Raw genomic sequence first — 17823 nt, forward strand, 5'->3', positions numbered from 1 at the left:
CAGAGAAATAGAATGGAAGTAGAACAGATCAATTTGATAACAACCCTTCTATTAACAATCAACTGTCTGATGATGTAGTAAATAAATGGAGCACAACGTAATCTTATGTAACAATTTCAACAAGCTGCAAAGATTTTTAAGGAAATTTTTGTAACTGGAAACGGTCTGCCCTCGAGACAGGTAACTGCGACAGTAACAGGCACGAGTAACCTGGGTGAACTGAAAGTGAAATTAAAGATAAAAGAGCCTATTTTTTTCCACCAATTACTCTTTCCATGACTTATTTTTTACATCAGTTATCCCTTCGTGAATCTCTGCTTTCTGGAGTTCTAGTGTTCATAAATGCTTCAGGTCATTGCAAGATATAACGCCTTTTTCATTATTACAATCAATCCTGATTTGTTATATATTAATACATGTTTTACACGTGTTTTTTAATGTAACGCAGCTCTGCCGTGCTGTACTGGCAATTTACATAACCTATTCTGTGGTGTGTGTCACATATAAAATGAATAATAGACACCAAATCAGCAAACATAATAAAGGAGATCTTAGCAGGCACAACCTGGAAGGTGAAGTTCATGGGAGAACTGACCTCGTCCTTTAAAAGGAAGACAGATCCAAGACATGACGACTGACTATCATCATTCTTATTCAACGGTGTTCTAGAGGGGGGAGAAAAAAAAGAGAGAGAGAGAGAGAGAGAGAGAGAGAGAGAGAGAGAGAGAGAGAGAGAGAGAGAGAGAGATAACTTGGAAGTCAAGACTAGAAATTACAATAATAAACCAGATCTGCCCACAGGAAAAGTCAGAAGGAATTAAAATCAAAAGCCTGGCCTTTTTGGTTGACTCTGTGATACACTCACAAAGCCCAGCAGAAGCAACTATTCAGATCAACCATCTAGAAAGGATTGCTGGCAGAAAGGAGCTGAAGATCTTGATAAGAAAGAACAAGTTCATGACAAACAGACTGAAGTTCTTTGACACAGAGAGAGGCTTCATTATGAGGGTAAAGAAATACATGCACCTCGGGGATACCAAATCACAAAATGTGCTAGATAGCACAACAAAAAGTTTATCTCCTGGAATACCAAACAAACTGTGATACAGTGGTCAAAACAGAATGCCTGTACACCAGTCAATGCCCTTCAATGAACTACAAGGTAGAGAAGTTAGAGATTCTGGAAAAGAGAATCCTATGAAACATGACGAGTGCACTCCAGACGAGTCCGACTGGAAACTTCAGAGAAACAATGATGTCTATCACAAAGTGTGGAGGATCTCTGAAATCATAATGGAAACAAGGTTGGTATTTCTTGGACACTTGTACAGAATGGACAAAAATAGACTATCCAAACAAACACATGATTAGCTCTTAAAAAAGAAGACTACCACAATGTGGATTAAAGAAGTTCAGAAAGAGATGTCCAACACCCCAGCTCTCTTGTTGGAATGGGACACATTTTGAAATGGAATACACAATCTGGAAGTGTTGGAAATCAAAAAGGAGGACTAGAAAGACCAGAAGAACAAAATCAACAGCATGGCGACCTTATGAAGGAATACTGGAAGCAGAGGAAAGATCCAACAATTTATTCAAGTACATTGTTAAATAATTTCTGCTTGGGTGAAACTCCATCAGCAATAACTATGGCCAGCTACGGTTGCCATATGCAGCTGGGATCTTATCCGGACACTCCAAAATTGGGGTGTAAAAATGTACAAATCTCTCACAATGCTTCCTGATCTGTACGTCCTTTCTTGACAAAAGACCAATCTTATGTGTAATCATCTGAAAAGTAACACTTTCTCTTTACATCCTTAGGCATAAGCTATGATAGGATAAGTTTACTAGATGATAAACAATCGACAGCAACCCTTGGGTCATCGCCCTTCACACCCTACGTAACTGCCGTATACACTTGAAACATTACTAACTTGCACTCTTGTTCACATTACATTTAGAAAGAATAGTTGTATCAGATCACTATTCAAATGGGAACTTGCCCAACCTTCTGCGTGGTGCTGCTTAAATATTTCTAGCCCCATATTACAGGAATCCATGGGGAGAAAAAAATAAAAGCTTTGAGGTTCACCGATGACATTGTAATTCTGCCAGAGACAGCAAAGGACCTGGAAGAGCAGCTGAACGGAATGGACAGTGTCTTGAAAGGAGGATATAAGATGAACAACAAAAAAAGCAAAACGAGGATAATGGAATGTAGTCTAATTAAATCAGGTGATGCTGAGGGAATTAGTTTAGGAAATGAGACACTTAAAGTAATAAATGAGTTTTGCCATTTGGGGAGCAAAATAACTGATGATGGTCGAATTTGAGAGGATATAAAATGTAGACTGGCAATGGCAAGGAAAGCGTTTCTGAAGAAGAGAAATTTGTTAACATCGAGTATAGATTTAAGTGTCAGGAAGTCGTTTCTGAAAGTATTTGTATGGAGTGTAGCCATGTATGGAAGTGAAACATGGACGATAAATAGTTTGGACAAGAAGAGAATAGAAGCTTTTGAAATGTGGTGCTACAGAAGAATGCTGAAGATTACATGGGTAGATCACATAACTAATGAGGAGGTATTTAATAGAATTAGGGAGAAGAGACATTTGTGGCACACCTTGACTATAAGAAGGGATCAGTTTGTAGGCCATTTTCTGAGGCATCAACGGATCACCAATTTAGTATTGGAGGGCAGTGTGGAGGGTAAAAAGCATAGAGGGAGACCAAGAGATGAATACACTAAACAGATTCAGAAGGATGTAGATTGCAGTAGGTACTGGGCGATGAAGAAGCTTGCACAGGATATAGTAACATGGAAAGCTGCATCAAACCAGTCTCTGGACTGAAGACCACAACAACAACATTACTGGAGAAGTAGATTGGGCTAGATACAGAAGGTACTTGCATCGTCGATATAGGATACACAACATGCAACGGGATCTGTCAGATGAGCTTGTCAATATAAACTTGCACACACAAATAAAACTGAGGCTGCATTTACATACTGCTCTAACTGATGGTGTTTCTTCAGTACATGAGCCAATCTCATAAGAGTTATTTTGTAAAATTAGGACAAAATTGGGTCTCATCGGGATCTTGGGACAAGAAGGTCCATAATGGTGATGGTCCTGAAATACGGAGGATGAATGATAACCCTATTGCCAGCACATATTCTTCAGTTTGAAATTGTCATTATTGCTTATCACTAGTCCAACTAACCCATTTGGAGATCTAGAAATTGAATTTTAAGGATTCATTTGGTTAGCACAAAAAAATTAATGATCTGTATGGTTCCTCAAGCAGACCCCGAGCCTGTTGAACTCCTTCAGCACAACTGATGAGAAAATAATATTAAAATGCCTTCCAAGCATCACATAACAACACCCTGAGGCCAAGGAAATTAGTTCTCAGTCTTCAGAACTCAAAATCACAACTCTTTGGTATAGTGATACACTTTACACACAAATAAATTAACGACACAGCAAGAGGGCCAGTGTTACTAGGTACTGAGAAAATCATGGACAATACCTAATGAAGTCTCAGCCTCATCATGAAAATGAATGCTGCTGGGTTTGGAAGTAGAGTCTGTAGGTCTCTGTACTTCAGATACTTGAGCTTAAGTTTTTCAATGTTTACTTCTAGAGCAGGGAAGACACCGATATTTCTCCCACAATGTTATTAACATCCTGAAAATCTTTCACATCTTCTCAGAGAGATTCTTTGTACAAAATGATCAAGGGTGACTTTTCAAAATCCAATCGCTGCATTTTTCACAAGCCTTTCACAGAGTCCTTGAGCTAATCATTGAGTGCACTTAGGGTGAGGAAATCACACTCAGTCATCTGGACTACCTTAAATTTCCTGTTGGCCTTTGAAATGAGGAATGCTTATTAACATCCTGAAAATCTTTCACATCTTCTCAGAGAGATTCTTTGTACAAAATGATCAAGGGTGACTTTTCAAAATCCAATCGCTGCATTTTTCACAAGCCTTTCACAGAGTCCTTGAGCTAATCATTGAGTGCACTTAGGGTGAGGAAATCACACTCAGTCATCTGGACTACCTTAAATTTCCTGTTGGCCTTTGAAATGAGGAATGCTTATTCATCAGGTACAAAATTCCAAGGATTTTTCTGGGCAACCTTCACAATAATTCCAAAATCTTGCACACTTTCCATATAAGGATGACCAGATATCAAGAATTTGTGATCTACAGGTTCAATGTATGTACTTTTATTTTGATCCCCAGTGTTCACTAAAAGCTGTAATGTGTTTAGCTGATGTGGGCAACCTACTTACATGTTGTAAAAGACAGAAAGCAATTTCTTGGCATCCAAAAGCAGCTTGACTCTCATACCAAATGTACATTGCTGGGACTCCAGAGGCTAAATCATGCATACAAAAATTGTAGGTCCACAGCTGTCATGCATAATACGCTCTGCTGCAAGAAAGCACAGGTGTAGGGAGTACCTTCTGAGGGTCCAAAACACATTGCTACTTATGAACTGTCATATTTTGAACATTCTTTTGCTTCTCTAGCCACCTGTGCCTTACGAAAACATAATTCCTTTTCAAGAGCCAGTGTGTGAATATTTTTGAGTCTCCATGAACTATCAAATTTTACAACGTGTCACATGTCACACAAGTATCAGTACAAGGTGCATAGAAACTCAGATTGAAGGACGTACTGAACACAAATCTATAGTAACACACTTTAACATGTGGTAAATTATTCTCTGCACAAAACTCTTTATACAGCTTATTTTCCACAGATGTGCAATTATTTTTTATAGTTTAAAAACATCTATAACATTTGTGTAGAAAATAAAATAAGAAAAATCACAAAGAACCAGTAACATAATTTTAAATTACATAGCTTCAGTTAAAGACTCAACCAAGAAAACAGAGCTGTTTATAATCACTTGGTAGCCAAGGGATAAAAGTGCGCTTACACTCTTTGACGTCCAAAGAAAATATAGGATTGTCTTAACCGTTCTCTTTTCAGCCACTAGATGTCAGCACCAGACTGTTTGTTACTTGTATCTATTTGCCACACAGATCTGTGTCTGCTTTAACTACTGAAATCTAAACTTACCTCCAAAATTAGAAATTTGTCACTTATACCCCTTGGCTTCTAAGGGTCTCATACTAATCAGCAGACTAAAACAGACTGTGTATTTAATAAATGGCTAAAGGTAAACAGTGAAAAATTAGCACCTGCCAAATCTTGTGACCATGCAAATTGCAAATTACTAATCAGAGGTTTGAGTGTACCATCAAAAATCTATCAGTCTTGTGTAACAATATTCAATGTATGGTAGAACCACAAGACATTAAAAACCAAGGTAACAGTATGTAAATGTAGGATACAGCAGGTAAAACATATCGACAATATTCTGCAACATGTAACCCCAGAAGGGTGCACAAAGGAATATGTTAAAAAATTATTTCTTTCTCATATTTCTAAAATGTTGCCAATCACATAATAAATAAACTGGTCACTGTCTTACAGCAAACTAAGCCTGAATATATGGTTGTTACGTATCACATTAAATAATAGGTACAATACCAAAAATATGCTCACTGCATACCTGCATACCTCAAGCAAATTGAGAAAAATACAGCAGTTAAACCTCCATAATGACCCATAGATGCTTTCAAAAATATTGCTGTATTATGACAAATCATTGATGTACCAGTATAAATTGCTCATTATCACCTCACAGATGAAGTACACAGAAACACATTGAGTATCTTCTCACAAAAGCAAATCTTATGAATACATAGTAATGTTACACAATAGAAATGTGTAGTAACTATATTGAGCATATATAACGAATAAAGAAGATGAAAAGTTAAACAAAGAATACATTTTTTTAATGAATTACTCACACAAATGCAAAATTACTGTAAATAAAGTTCTATAAGAAAATACCATATTCAGTCACCATCTATTGGAATCCAATAATTCCTATAGTAATGTTTATTGATATTTCAATGGAAAATTAAAGAAAGCTAATCTTATGAGAACATAGTGGACTTATACAATCAAACTGTGCAGTAGCAGTATAGAACACACGCAAAATGAAAAAAAGAAGAAAAGCTACACAGAGAGTACATTTTTGGTATGAATTAAACAAAAGAAACACAAACTTACGACAGCTGAAAGTTGAATAAGGAAATACTCTACTTCTACTGAGTCACCATTACTAGAGTCTAGCTATTTCCCTCTGTACCAATGCCTATAGATATTCCGGGAACAAACTGAAGAAGCAGTTTTTAGAGATATCTATTTCTTCATTTAGTATTTCTGGATGTTTCATCCTCTTCAACACTAATTTCTAACTCTTCTAACATATCAAGAAATTGCCCTTTAGATGCATTACTTAAAATACTTAAATTTTCATGATCACCACCAACAGTATGGTTATTCAGTAATAAATGCCTTTTAATGCTACATTCATTACTGTAGTGCATATATTTTCTAAATCTGTTCTTGAAAGACTTACCCATCTGCCCTCATAAAAACATTCACAGTCCTTACACTTTAGTCTATACATGCCCGAGTTTTCATATTTATTGGTCTGGCTTCTATTGAATGACTTAACTTTTTCCCAGGGTTATTCTTGATTTATAGACTTTTCTCTACATTCGGTATTTTAAAATGGTTCACTAGGCCATTGTAAAAATTACCATCATGTGTCATACATGTCCTCACTTTCTTTTAATCTTTAGGATTCTGGGTGACTATTTTTCAGTCTGTTATACCAAACTCTAATATCCTTGCTGTTTTATCCATTATATTTTGCGACTTGCTCCAATATATTCAATTCATTTTCAATATCCTTCAATTTTAAGCGGAATTTCATTTAACACAGAATGAAAGTAGCTTTCCTCCTCTTTTCATTTTATGTGCGTTCAATACAGTTACTGCACAGTTTGATCATATAACAGGCTTTTTTAAGGTTTGCTTTCTTTAATTCATCCTCAGAATATCTATAGCTGCTGCTACAAGAAATTACTGGAGTCCCATAGATGGCTAGTCAGTACGTTATTTCTTTACATAACTCTCATGTGTGTCTAGGTAATTCATACCAATAAAATGTATTCTTTGAGCGGCTTTCCATCTTCTGTATCCTTTATATATGCTCAATACAGTTACTGTACAGTGTTATTGTGTAACGGTCACTATGTATTCATGAGACATACTTTTGCGAGAAAATACTTAAGGTGTTTCACTGTTGCTGTGTACTCTGTCAGGTGGCACCGAGTAACTTATACTTGTATATCAATGATTAGTCATAATGTGGCAATATTTTTGGAAGCACCTGTGGGACATTATGGTGGTGTAACTACCATATTTTTATACTTGAAAAAAGAGACAGCATTGGTCGTATATTTTTACTATTGCAGAATCGATTTTCTGTCACTGAGTGACCATCTTCAGTGCTATATTGTATAACTTAAATTGGGATGCACTGTTGACACTATGCATTACGGCGATCACATAGTGTCAACAGTGCATCCCAATTTAAGTTATACAATATAGCACTGAAGATGGTCACTCAGTGACAGAAAATCGATTCTGCAATAGTAAAAATATACGACCAATGCTGTCTCTTTTTTCAAGTATACCTGTTATCTGGTCGTTGTGCACAAGACAACATGGAGTCGCCAATCAATACCATATTTTTCTCGATTCGCTTGTTATTACGCAGTGAGCATGTTTTTGGCATTGTACCTGTTATTTAAAATGATGTGCAACAACCATATTTTCAGGGTTACCTGGCCGTAATACAATGAGCAGATTATTTAATGTATTATATGGGCAACATTTTAGAAATAGCAAAAATAATTCAAAAATTTTAACACCTTCCTTTGTGCAACTGATCAAATTTACATGTCGCAGCATATTATCGCTATGCTTTATATGTTGTATCTTTCTTTTACATACTGTTATCTCTGATTTTTATTTATTGTTGGTTCTATCATAAGTGGAATATTGCTACACAAGACCAGTAGGTTTTTAATGGTGTGCTCAACCTTTGAACAGTAGTATGCACATTGTGCATGGTCACTAGATTTGGCAGATGCTAATTTTTCAGTATTTATCTTTAGCTGTATATTAAATGCACACTCATCTGTTGTACTCCCTCCAGTACTTTATGTTATACACCGACACTTGTTTCTGCAACACTGTTACACAATGAATACACTACCTGTCGTTCTGTGTGTACCTTTGCAAATTTTGCTTTATCTTATCATCGGAATATCTTTGTATATCAGTTTTAACATTTTTATACGTTCATCCCTGGATACTAAATTACACATCTGTTGTAATTTAATATTTTATTGAACAACTAAATGTTAATTTATTTTAAATACATTTTTATACATTGATGCCATCTTGTGGTGATAATTTTCATCAGCCTCTCTGCACTAGATGGATATTTGTTAGACAGTAAACTGGGCGATGTAATAGAGATAATAGAATATTACTTGTCACTGAAAAACTACATAGTATCAATCAATTTTATCAGTATTTCTGTATCTCAAAACATGTAATTTTCATAAATGCCATACAGTAATGTCATCCGTTCGTCTTCTTCATCTAACACTTCAATGCATACAGTGAGTCAGTTTGCACTCAAATGTCAAAGTAATGTGGAGCAGAACTTTGCATCCATGTCTGAGAAAATTCAGTTTATTTTACCTAAGCATGTGCGTTTTTTAATGTGCAATTTTATGTATTTTATCAATCTTTTTTTTCATTACTACCCTTTCATGTATTACTCTTTTACAGCCTTTGAGATTGGTGTGAGGCCGTAATTTGTAAGGCTGTATAAAATTAATAAATACAGTTTTCAAGACTAATATCAGTTTTTGAGTGCATTAAACATGGTGGAAACATCTCTAAAAACATTTATCCATTTTACTGCTGAACTTTGCTGCTGTTGTCTTTATGTGCCTGTGTGGGCAATGGCCTCTTGTGAGGTGAGTGAGTCCAAGAGTTCATTGTTCTTCCACAAACAAGTTGGGATGGCTCTTCATTCACTCCATACTGCAATCCCTGTCAAGTTCGGAAGCAACTCAGGAGCATTTTTCCAAAACTTGATATACGCAAAAACTTTCAAAATGAGTTACATGTGGTATTGGCATAATGTTGACCTTTAACATCAACCCCCAAACCAAGTTTTAGCAAAAGCCGACTACTGTCCTGTATATGAACATCCCAAATCACAATGTTTTAGCAAAACACAATGTATGCATTCTTACAGTTACAGCAAAAGTCAACAAAGACAGTATTATTACTCTCTTGTGTCTTGGCTCTGTTTCCACAGCAAGCAGTTAATAACAATGGAGTATAATGGTTGCTTTAAGCAATGTTACTCATTGCTGTGGCAATATTTACTGGCAGGAGTAGTGTTCCCACTGGACGTTATTGTCATTGGAACACCTGCACCTTACTTTTAGACAAGTATTCACTTGACACTCCCGTGTATGTCTGCAAAGAAGTATTGAAAGTGTGAGCAGAATGATGAGTCTTGTGATTGTGAAAACGGCATACCGGTCAAATAATGTTCCGATTGGAGAAAATCACAACTGAAGAAGAGCATACATAAAGTGAGTAAAGGAAAAAGTGTAAAAAGGAACCTGTCATTAAATGAAATCATGGACTTTAAGTTCCACCTTCAAAGGCTACAGGAGTGAAGTATACCATTACAAAAAAGGGATGGTGAAATAGGGCCTGTTTGTGCTGCCACTTTCCTAGGAATATCTGGCATTTCAAAGGACAGGTTATCGTATCTAGTAAGCATGTTCCATGAAGGAGGAAGGTTATCAAAGTAAACGAGAGGAGGTGACAGAACAGGAAGGGATTTTAAGGACGTAACTATTGCCATCAGGAATGATATAAAAAATATAAATGCAGAGAGAGCCACCATGAAAGGGGAAGTCTAACAGAGGTTATTTTCCTTCAGATCCCACAGTCAATAAAATGTTCAGCAGCTTCAGTGTAGGAAAAAAAAAAAAATTTCAAATGTAACACTGATCCTTATCGAAATACGAGCAGAAATTTCACAAACATTTCAATCTATCATTCAGGACACCTCATACCAAAACTTGCTCCTCTTGTAAATTTGGTTTAATAGAAATAAAATGTGAAACATGTCTGCAGAAGAAGAATGAACTACAAACTAGACACAGATTACATAAAACTTGTGCAAAGCAGTTTTCATTAAGACTTGCTTTGACGTGCAACAAAACCAGCCTATTCCAAAACTATCAGTCAGTGAGGTTTTCTGGGCTAGACAAGTATGGTTACACAATCTGTGCATCATAATCCATACTGAAGAGCAAAAGAGGGAGGGCACCATTTTCTACACCTGACTGGACACACAATCTTCAAGAGGAGGCATTAAAGTTGCTTACAATGTTATTGTCACTTTTTCCCTGTTTGTGGCCATAGCTACATGCCTCCAAACTGAGTGTTTGGTACAACTGAGAAGTCTTACTGAAAAAAAGAAATAAATCGAGCAAGAATCTTGTCTCCTAAGGAATATTACAATATTTTAGAAGAGTATGGTACTCTCAAAGTTCTAAATACAGAGTGGACAGTTAAAAATCTACAAAGATAGTGCACAGAAAGTACTAAAATCCAAGTTATCATTCAAAATGAACAGCCAGCAAGTCACCTCATGAAAGAAAATACAGAAAATTGTTCATTTGTCAGTAAGTGTACATACTTTGGGAGATCCAATACAAGCTGACATCATGAGACGAAAGAAACCATGCTGTCCAACAGTACTAACAGACAGTCTTTACCAAAACAAAATATGCTAAGCAAAGAAAGATGTTTCTGCCTTGCTAAAGTATTTTGAAATTCCAAATTATGCAAAGGAGTTTTACAAAGATGTCTTAGATGAATAATGTGTATAGATGTAAGAGGAAAAACTTGAAAATAATTTGATTGTAACATGTAACAATTTTTGTGTTATTCATTTCATACTTCACATAGTATTGACAATAAGTAAGTTAAACAATTATTTCTATTATTATAGGTTGTGCTCTCAGCAAGGTCAAAAACTGTAAATTAAATAAAATACTATGTATAGTAATATATAAAAAAATGCATTTTACCACAATGCAGGCATGTAATAAACATTACAGTACATAAAAATATTAGTAGTGGAAAAAAATACATGGAATTAAAGAAGGCAATGTAACTGTACCAGTGATAATTATAAGCATTTATTGACTTTTGAAAAAGCTGGAAAAATCTCATCTTAATATACTGTTATAAAAATTAAATTTTCATGTATTTCCTTACAACACTTTATTAATGTCAGTGAGGTGTAGTAGTCACGTAAAAATTCTAATGCTCAAACATATCTGTCTAGGTGAAAACAGAAAAACTCATTTTATGAAAAACTGTATCTGTTGTATTTTTCAAGCTTTGAAAACACACTCCCCAAATTTGATTCAGAAGCTGTCAAACACGTCTCTGGATCCTCTCAGTGAGTATCATTTCCTGACCCCAATTGTGACATTGTTTTTCATGGCGACATGTGTTACACCACTGCTTGTAGACACATTGAATGGTTCGCCATGAAATAACAACAAATCCAGCAACTTCACATACTGTGTGGTCATGGGCACAGCCAGACACAATTGCCCTTTTTCGCCACTCTGTTACACCCTTACATTTATCGATGTCTATGTACAATGTCTTCTTGAAACACAAGTGTATCACTGATCTTGAAACACAAGTGTATCACTGATCTCTACTGCCTTATGCTCACATCAAGGTAGTGTGCACATGGGTGAACAAGTTATTATCACTGTGCTGTCTGTAAAGGCACAATGATTCACCTGTGGGTGCACACTGGGGTAACTAAATTTTTGTCTGGTGAGCTTGTTCCATATCTTATTCTTTGTCTAAACCAAATAAGTATGTACATACATAGTGCTGCACATTATGGTATTTTCCATTATGCATTACACATAATTTTTCTCAATAACACACTTAACTGTAATTTTGAACCAATTGTCCGATTGCTTGCTTGCTGCTCGCATGTTACTTCCACAGCATAAAACACAAGGGCAGGGTAAGAAAGGTGCTGTCAGCAGACTACACACAGCACATGACACCCAACAATCTGCAGAACTCTGTCTCTGTTTGTTTGTTTGTAAAAAGTGAATACGTGCTATTTTTTTCATTCCAACAATTGTAATAGGTCATCGAAACAGAAATGACCTCATATCCTCTGAAGCTCAAGCAAAAACAGCAAATTATAAATATGGTCAATAGTGGAGACAAAAACAATGGTTGCAGAATACTTCCAAACCTTGATGTCTGCTCTCTCATCAGTAGAAGTTCAAGACAGAAAACAGAGGAAAATCTGGCAAGCTGTTCAGTGAGCGGCCGTAGTAAGTGCTTGAGGCCAGTCAAATATGAAGAAATGAAGGATTCGCTGTTTGCATGATTCCAACATATGTGCTCACAGTAAGTTCCATTGTCCAGCCCCACACTTCAAAAAAAGGCTCGCAAAGTTGCCGGAAAAATGGAATTTCTGGGTTGGTATGTTTTGGGAGCTGGCTACGGTGTTTTAGAAAGACGCATAAAATCAGTGTTGTCATTCTGTGGGAAGGCACATAGAGTAAACTAGGAAGATGCCAATGAGTGGTTGCAACGATTTCAATCCAAGCTCTCTCATTTGCAACACACAACAGACATGTTTAATATGGATGGAGCCGGCATTTTCTGTAAAAAACACTACATGTCAAGGGTTAAAAATGTTGTGGAGAGAAAAGCAGCAAGGAGAGGCTGGCAGTGGTCTTGTGTTGTAATTCAGATGGTTCTGAAAAACTAAACCATTAGTGACTGGAATACAAAAATCATAGGTATTTATTTATTTATTTATTTATTTTTTTAAATGTTAACTGTCATTGAATTGGTCATGCCACTACAGAATAACAATAAAGCTTGGATGATCAAATCTCTATTCTGTAGCTGGCTCTTGGCAACAAATGGCCGTGAGGAAGAGAAGTATTTTGTTAACTCTTAAACACTGCTTGGCTCAACAGTTCAATAAACTCGAAGTTCCGAACACAGAAGTTTTCTTCTTCTTAGCACCAAGAGCAGTCTGCAGCCATTGGATCAAGGAATTATCACCTAAATGAAGTGTAATTATAGATGCCTATTGCTCAAGGCCACCATCAGTGCAAACAAACTACAAGAAACAATTCCAAATTTAATGTACTGCAAGTTATCGATAGCATATCTGATGCTTGGGATAAAGTTAAAACAGACACCATAACTAACCATTTCATGAAGGCCTGGACAGTAGCTGGTAACACTGCTGAAGCTGAAGGGGAAACTAATCAGCCTACATTTGAACTTACTCATAATCATAATGTTGATACTATTTTGGATTCTAATGCTGCTCGTCTACATGCTTACAACTGGTTGCTGCTTTCTTGTACCATCAATATGGGAGAATGGATGCAGGCAGATGACAACTGTGTTGCTGAAGAACCTGTCATCAGTTCTGCTCATGCAGAAGGGAATAGTAATGCTTTACTGTCATCTCCTGAGGAGGAATGTGAAGGTATTACACTACCACACCACACTGAAGTTGCAGCTGCAATTGCTAATCTCAAGAGATTTGCTGCCACTTCTGATGCTTCCACAGTATTTCAGGTTGCTCTGGATGTGGTATCTTCAGATTGCCATAATATTCCGACCAACAGTCCAACAAACAACAAGTAATATATTTTTTTTTTTCAAATTAATGTACAGAAGTATAATGTGTAATGGATAAGAAATGTAAACTACAATGAGTTCTAATTAAAGCTTAGTGTGTTGAAGAATGGCACATTAAAGCATTTCTTAAAATTATTGTTTGTCATATTACGTGAGACACTAATTGAAAGGGTACAATATTCTTCCTCGATATGCATGTTATCATACTGTTTGGAAAAAAATCAGCATTTGATGATATGCACATATACTTTCTCAATTAAACAAATGCCGGAAATACTGTTTTATGTATGCAGTACAATTATTTTTATTTTTTCTCGGAGATCATGAAAACTGAGCACCTTCATTCGCTGGTGTCCATAAAAACAGAAAAAAATGTACTCGACAGTCATGTTTTCACAAAAAACTCATTAATTCAAACTTTACTAAAACAAATGGCTCTGAGCACTATGGGACTTAACATCTGAGGTCATCAGTCCCCTAGAACTTAGAACTACTTAAACCTAACTAACCTAAGGACATCACACACATCCATGCCCAAGGCAGGATTCGAACCTGCGACCGTAGCGGTCGCGCGGCTCCAGACTGTAGCGCCTATAACCGCTCGGCCACTCCGGCCGGCTTACTAAAACAAATAAGCTATTTTATAGTACCTTGAAATTAAGTTACATGACGGTCTACTGTACACAATAAGAACAGAACTGTAAGAACTCTGTTATAGTTGAAAGATAATCAACTGCCTTTTGAAAGTTAATTCCCTCAGAAACGAAACATTCATTCCTGCTCTGTCTTGAGCATTTCAAGATAAAACATTAGCAATTTCTTAAAGGTAGATTTATTTACATAAAAAATCAGACAGAAAAAGAGATTTCAAATGACATACATACCATTGAGCATTTGGCTTAGATTGCATGTTTTTGACACCACCATCAACTGGAACAGCTACAGTGAGATTCAGTAGAGGCGAGGCTGAAGACATAGCATGACTGTTGTATTTGTAGTCGATTCTGAGGTCAGTATGGCTCGATTCACATTTCCAATAAGCTACCAGCTGGAATGGACAGGACCCTGCTCCACTCTTTGGCTTTATCTATCAAAAATAAGTTTTGTAGTGGCATAGATCATGATGCATACAGAAAGTGATAACAAAACATGACAAGACAGATAAAAATGTAATAAGGACTGCATATAACACAAAAAACCTTGTGCTGATAAAATTTAAAGTAATTCAGGAAGCACGTAGTGGGAAAGACCAGACTGGTTCTTTCGAAGGTACTTACAAGGGAACCTCCCCATCGCACCCCCTCAGATTTAGTTATAAGTTGGCACAGTGGATAGGCCTTGACAAACTGAACACAGATCAATCGAGAAAACAGGAAGAAGTTGTGCGGAACTATGAAAAAACTAAGCAAAATATACAAACTGAGTAGTCCATGTGCAAAATACGCATCATCTAGGAGAGTTCGAGTTCAGGAGCGCCGTGGTCCCGTGGTTAGCGTGAGCAACTGCGGAGCGATAGGTTCTTGGTTCAAATCTTCCCTGAGTGAAAAGGTTACTTTCTTTATTTTTGCAAAATTATGATCTGTCCGTTCGTTCATTGACGTCTCTGTTCACTGTAATAAGTTTAGTGTCTGTGTTTTGCGGCCGGAACGCAAAACCGTGCGACTAGTAGCCGAAAGGACGTGCCTGTCCAATGGAAACCAAAAACATTTGATTGCAAGGTCATAGGTCAACCGATTCCTCCACACGAAAACACATCTGATATATTCTATACGACACCGGTGACGGCATGTGCGTCACATGACAGGAATATGTTGTCGACCCACCTAACTTGTACACTTGGTGAATGGGTAAAAAGATTCTTCTACCTTGCCCAATTTAGGTTTTCTTGTGGATGTGATAATCACTCCCAAAAAAGTGTGAAAACATAAGAGTTTGTCACATAAACTGCAGCAAATGAATGCAACAGTTTCACAGTCGCACAGTTTTCCCTGTGCTCTGTCAAAACATGTTTTTAACATTTTTAAATTTTTCCGTGTGTAGACCGTCAAATCCTGCATATGTCCAAGCAAATCTGAACATGTCCTGGAATTTTGGAGAGCGAAGTCGATTATATGTGAGTGCCTGAACTTTGATAATTGTCTGAAAATAAAAAATTAAAATTTTCTCGCGAGGGAAGACTTGAACCAAGGACCTATCGTTTTGCAGATGCACACGCTATCCACGGGACCACGGCGCTCATGAGTTTACACTCACCTGTATGTTGCCTATCTTACACATGGACTACTAAGATTGTATATTTTGCTTATTTTTTCATAGTTCCACACAACTTCTTCTTGTTTTCTCGATTGATCTGTGTTCAGTTTTTCAAGGCCTATCCACTGTACCAACTTATAACTAATTCTGAGGGGGGTGCGATGGGGAGGTTCCCTTGTTAGTATCCTTAGTCAGTTTAAGGAAACCATGGAAAACCTAAATCTGGATGGCAGGTCAAGGTTTGAAACTTGTTCTTACTAAATGCGAGTCCAGTGTTTTGACTGCACTGCCACCTTCCTTGGTGAAAGCCTCTTATCAAAACTTATGGAATAACAACAGAGATCATGTAGGTCACCTTACAGCCAAATCTGTCACTGGGTGAGATGTAAGTATTGTTACCCAAAAAATCAGCTATAAATTTTGCCATCTAATATTTGATTATTATAAATTATTCCATTACATTACATATAATACATTAAATGGCAACCGAGATCAAATTTCCAGAACTCAATAGAATTAAAACAAGATCAATCTCTGTAACAATTTCTGTTCGTTTCCCTCCCCCCCCCCCCCCCCTTCTCTTTTTCTTAATAAAACTAAGATAGTAGAAAGTACACTGCCTGACCATAAAAAGTGAAGCACTCAGAAGATGTGATCATATGTCAATATAACTTCGTACACATACTGACCCCTTGGCGGGTACATATATTATTAGAGCTGCAATTCTTTGTGACAGGTAGAAATGGCCACCAGAGAGCATTAGTGCTGCCCGTGGTTAGTGTAGTTACTAGGCCCGGTAGGCTATACAATGGACATGAACATGTCAATTGTTGAGATATTACTGTGAAGGACACGGAGATGGCACATATTTGTGTTACTGTTTTATGAGAGCCTCATTGTGCCTCTCAATTTGGCCAGCTGATTTATGGGACATTCGGATGTGAGAGTGGTGTAATGCTGGACTATATGGGAATGTGAAGGCAGGCATACTCATTGTCAAGGTTTCGCTCGACCAGTCTGACCACCACAAGGGACAATCACTGTATTGTACACAAAGCACATCATAAACCCGTCACTTCTTGCCTGCCATCCGAGAACAAGAAGTGGACTTCCTGCAAAATTCTGCGTCATCTCGCACCATTGGTCAGAAACTAACTGCAGCTGGACTTGGGAATTACTGTCCCATGCATTGGCTGCTGTTAACATCACAACACTAATGGATGTGTCTGGAGTGGTATGGTGACCAGGAAGCATCGACTGCTGATTTGTGTGTCAGACTGTGTTCAGCAATCAATCATAGTTCTGCAGTGCACTGGATGACCAATGTTGGTGCAGCCACAAGTGCACTGCATATTTTCATATTACGAAAGTATAAATTCGAAAAGTCAATGGTTTAAATTAATATACAAGTGTGGCTGTCTCAAAGATCAATTAGCCACCAGAAAAGCTAAGGTTTCACGTATAAATTGGTCTTATTTTTACGTGTGTTACACTTTAAGATAAATCATATAAACCCGCTAGTAAAATTTTTAAGTTTTAAACGAGAGACAAACGGTCTACGATTTAAGAAATTCATCGCACATTCTCCTATGCCACATAACTCATCTTCCGTAAAAGGATATTTACATTGACAGTCACGCTTTTCAAACCACCATTTGCTATATTTTCCCGCAAGCTATTAGAAACAGGTTTGTTTCATCAGTTGTCGTTAACCGCCAGAAAACAGTTGTTACTCCCCGTACGCAGCCTGTATGTTCTTATGTTTAAAGTATTAAGAGAACTTACACAATGTAACAA

General features: G+C 37.0%; 1 protein-coding gene across 4 annotated transcripts in view; it reads right to left on the bottom strand.

Annotated features, from left to right (window-relative positions):
• Window positions 1–17823, bottom strand: part of LOC126248314 (F-BAR domain only protein 2-like) — a 330016-nt gene that overhangs the window by 51815 nt on the left and 260378 nt on the right. For 3 of the 4 annotated variants that reach the window (XM_049949189.1, XM_049949191.1, XM_049949190.1), the window contains exon 17: window positions 14658–14860. In XM_049949189.1, the coding sequence (XP_049805146.1) occupies window positions 14658–14860 (203 nt within the window). Of the gene's footprint in view, window positions 1–8790; window positions 9079–14657; window positions 14861–17823 lie in introns of those variants that run through there. The other variant, XM_049949192.1, reaches the window with a different exon arrangement.

The sequence above is a fragment of the Schistocerca nitens genome, chromosome 3 (assembly GCF_023898315.1).
Source record: "Schistocerca nitens isolate TAMUIC-IGC-003100 chromosome 3, iqSchNite1.1, whole genome shotgun sequence".
Classification (NCBI taxonomy): domain Eukaryota; kingdom Metazoa; phylum Arthropoda; class Insecta; order Orthoptera; family Acrididae; genus Schistocerca; species Schistocerca nitens.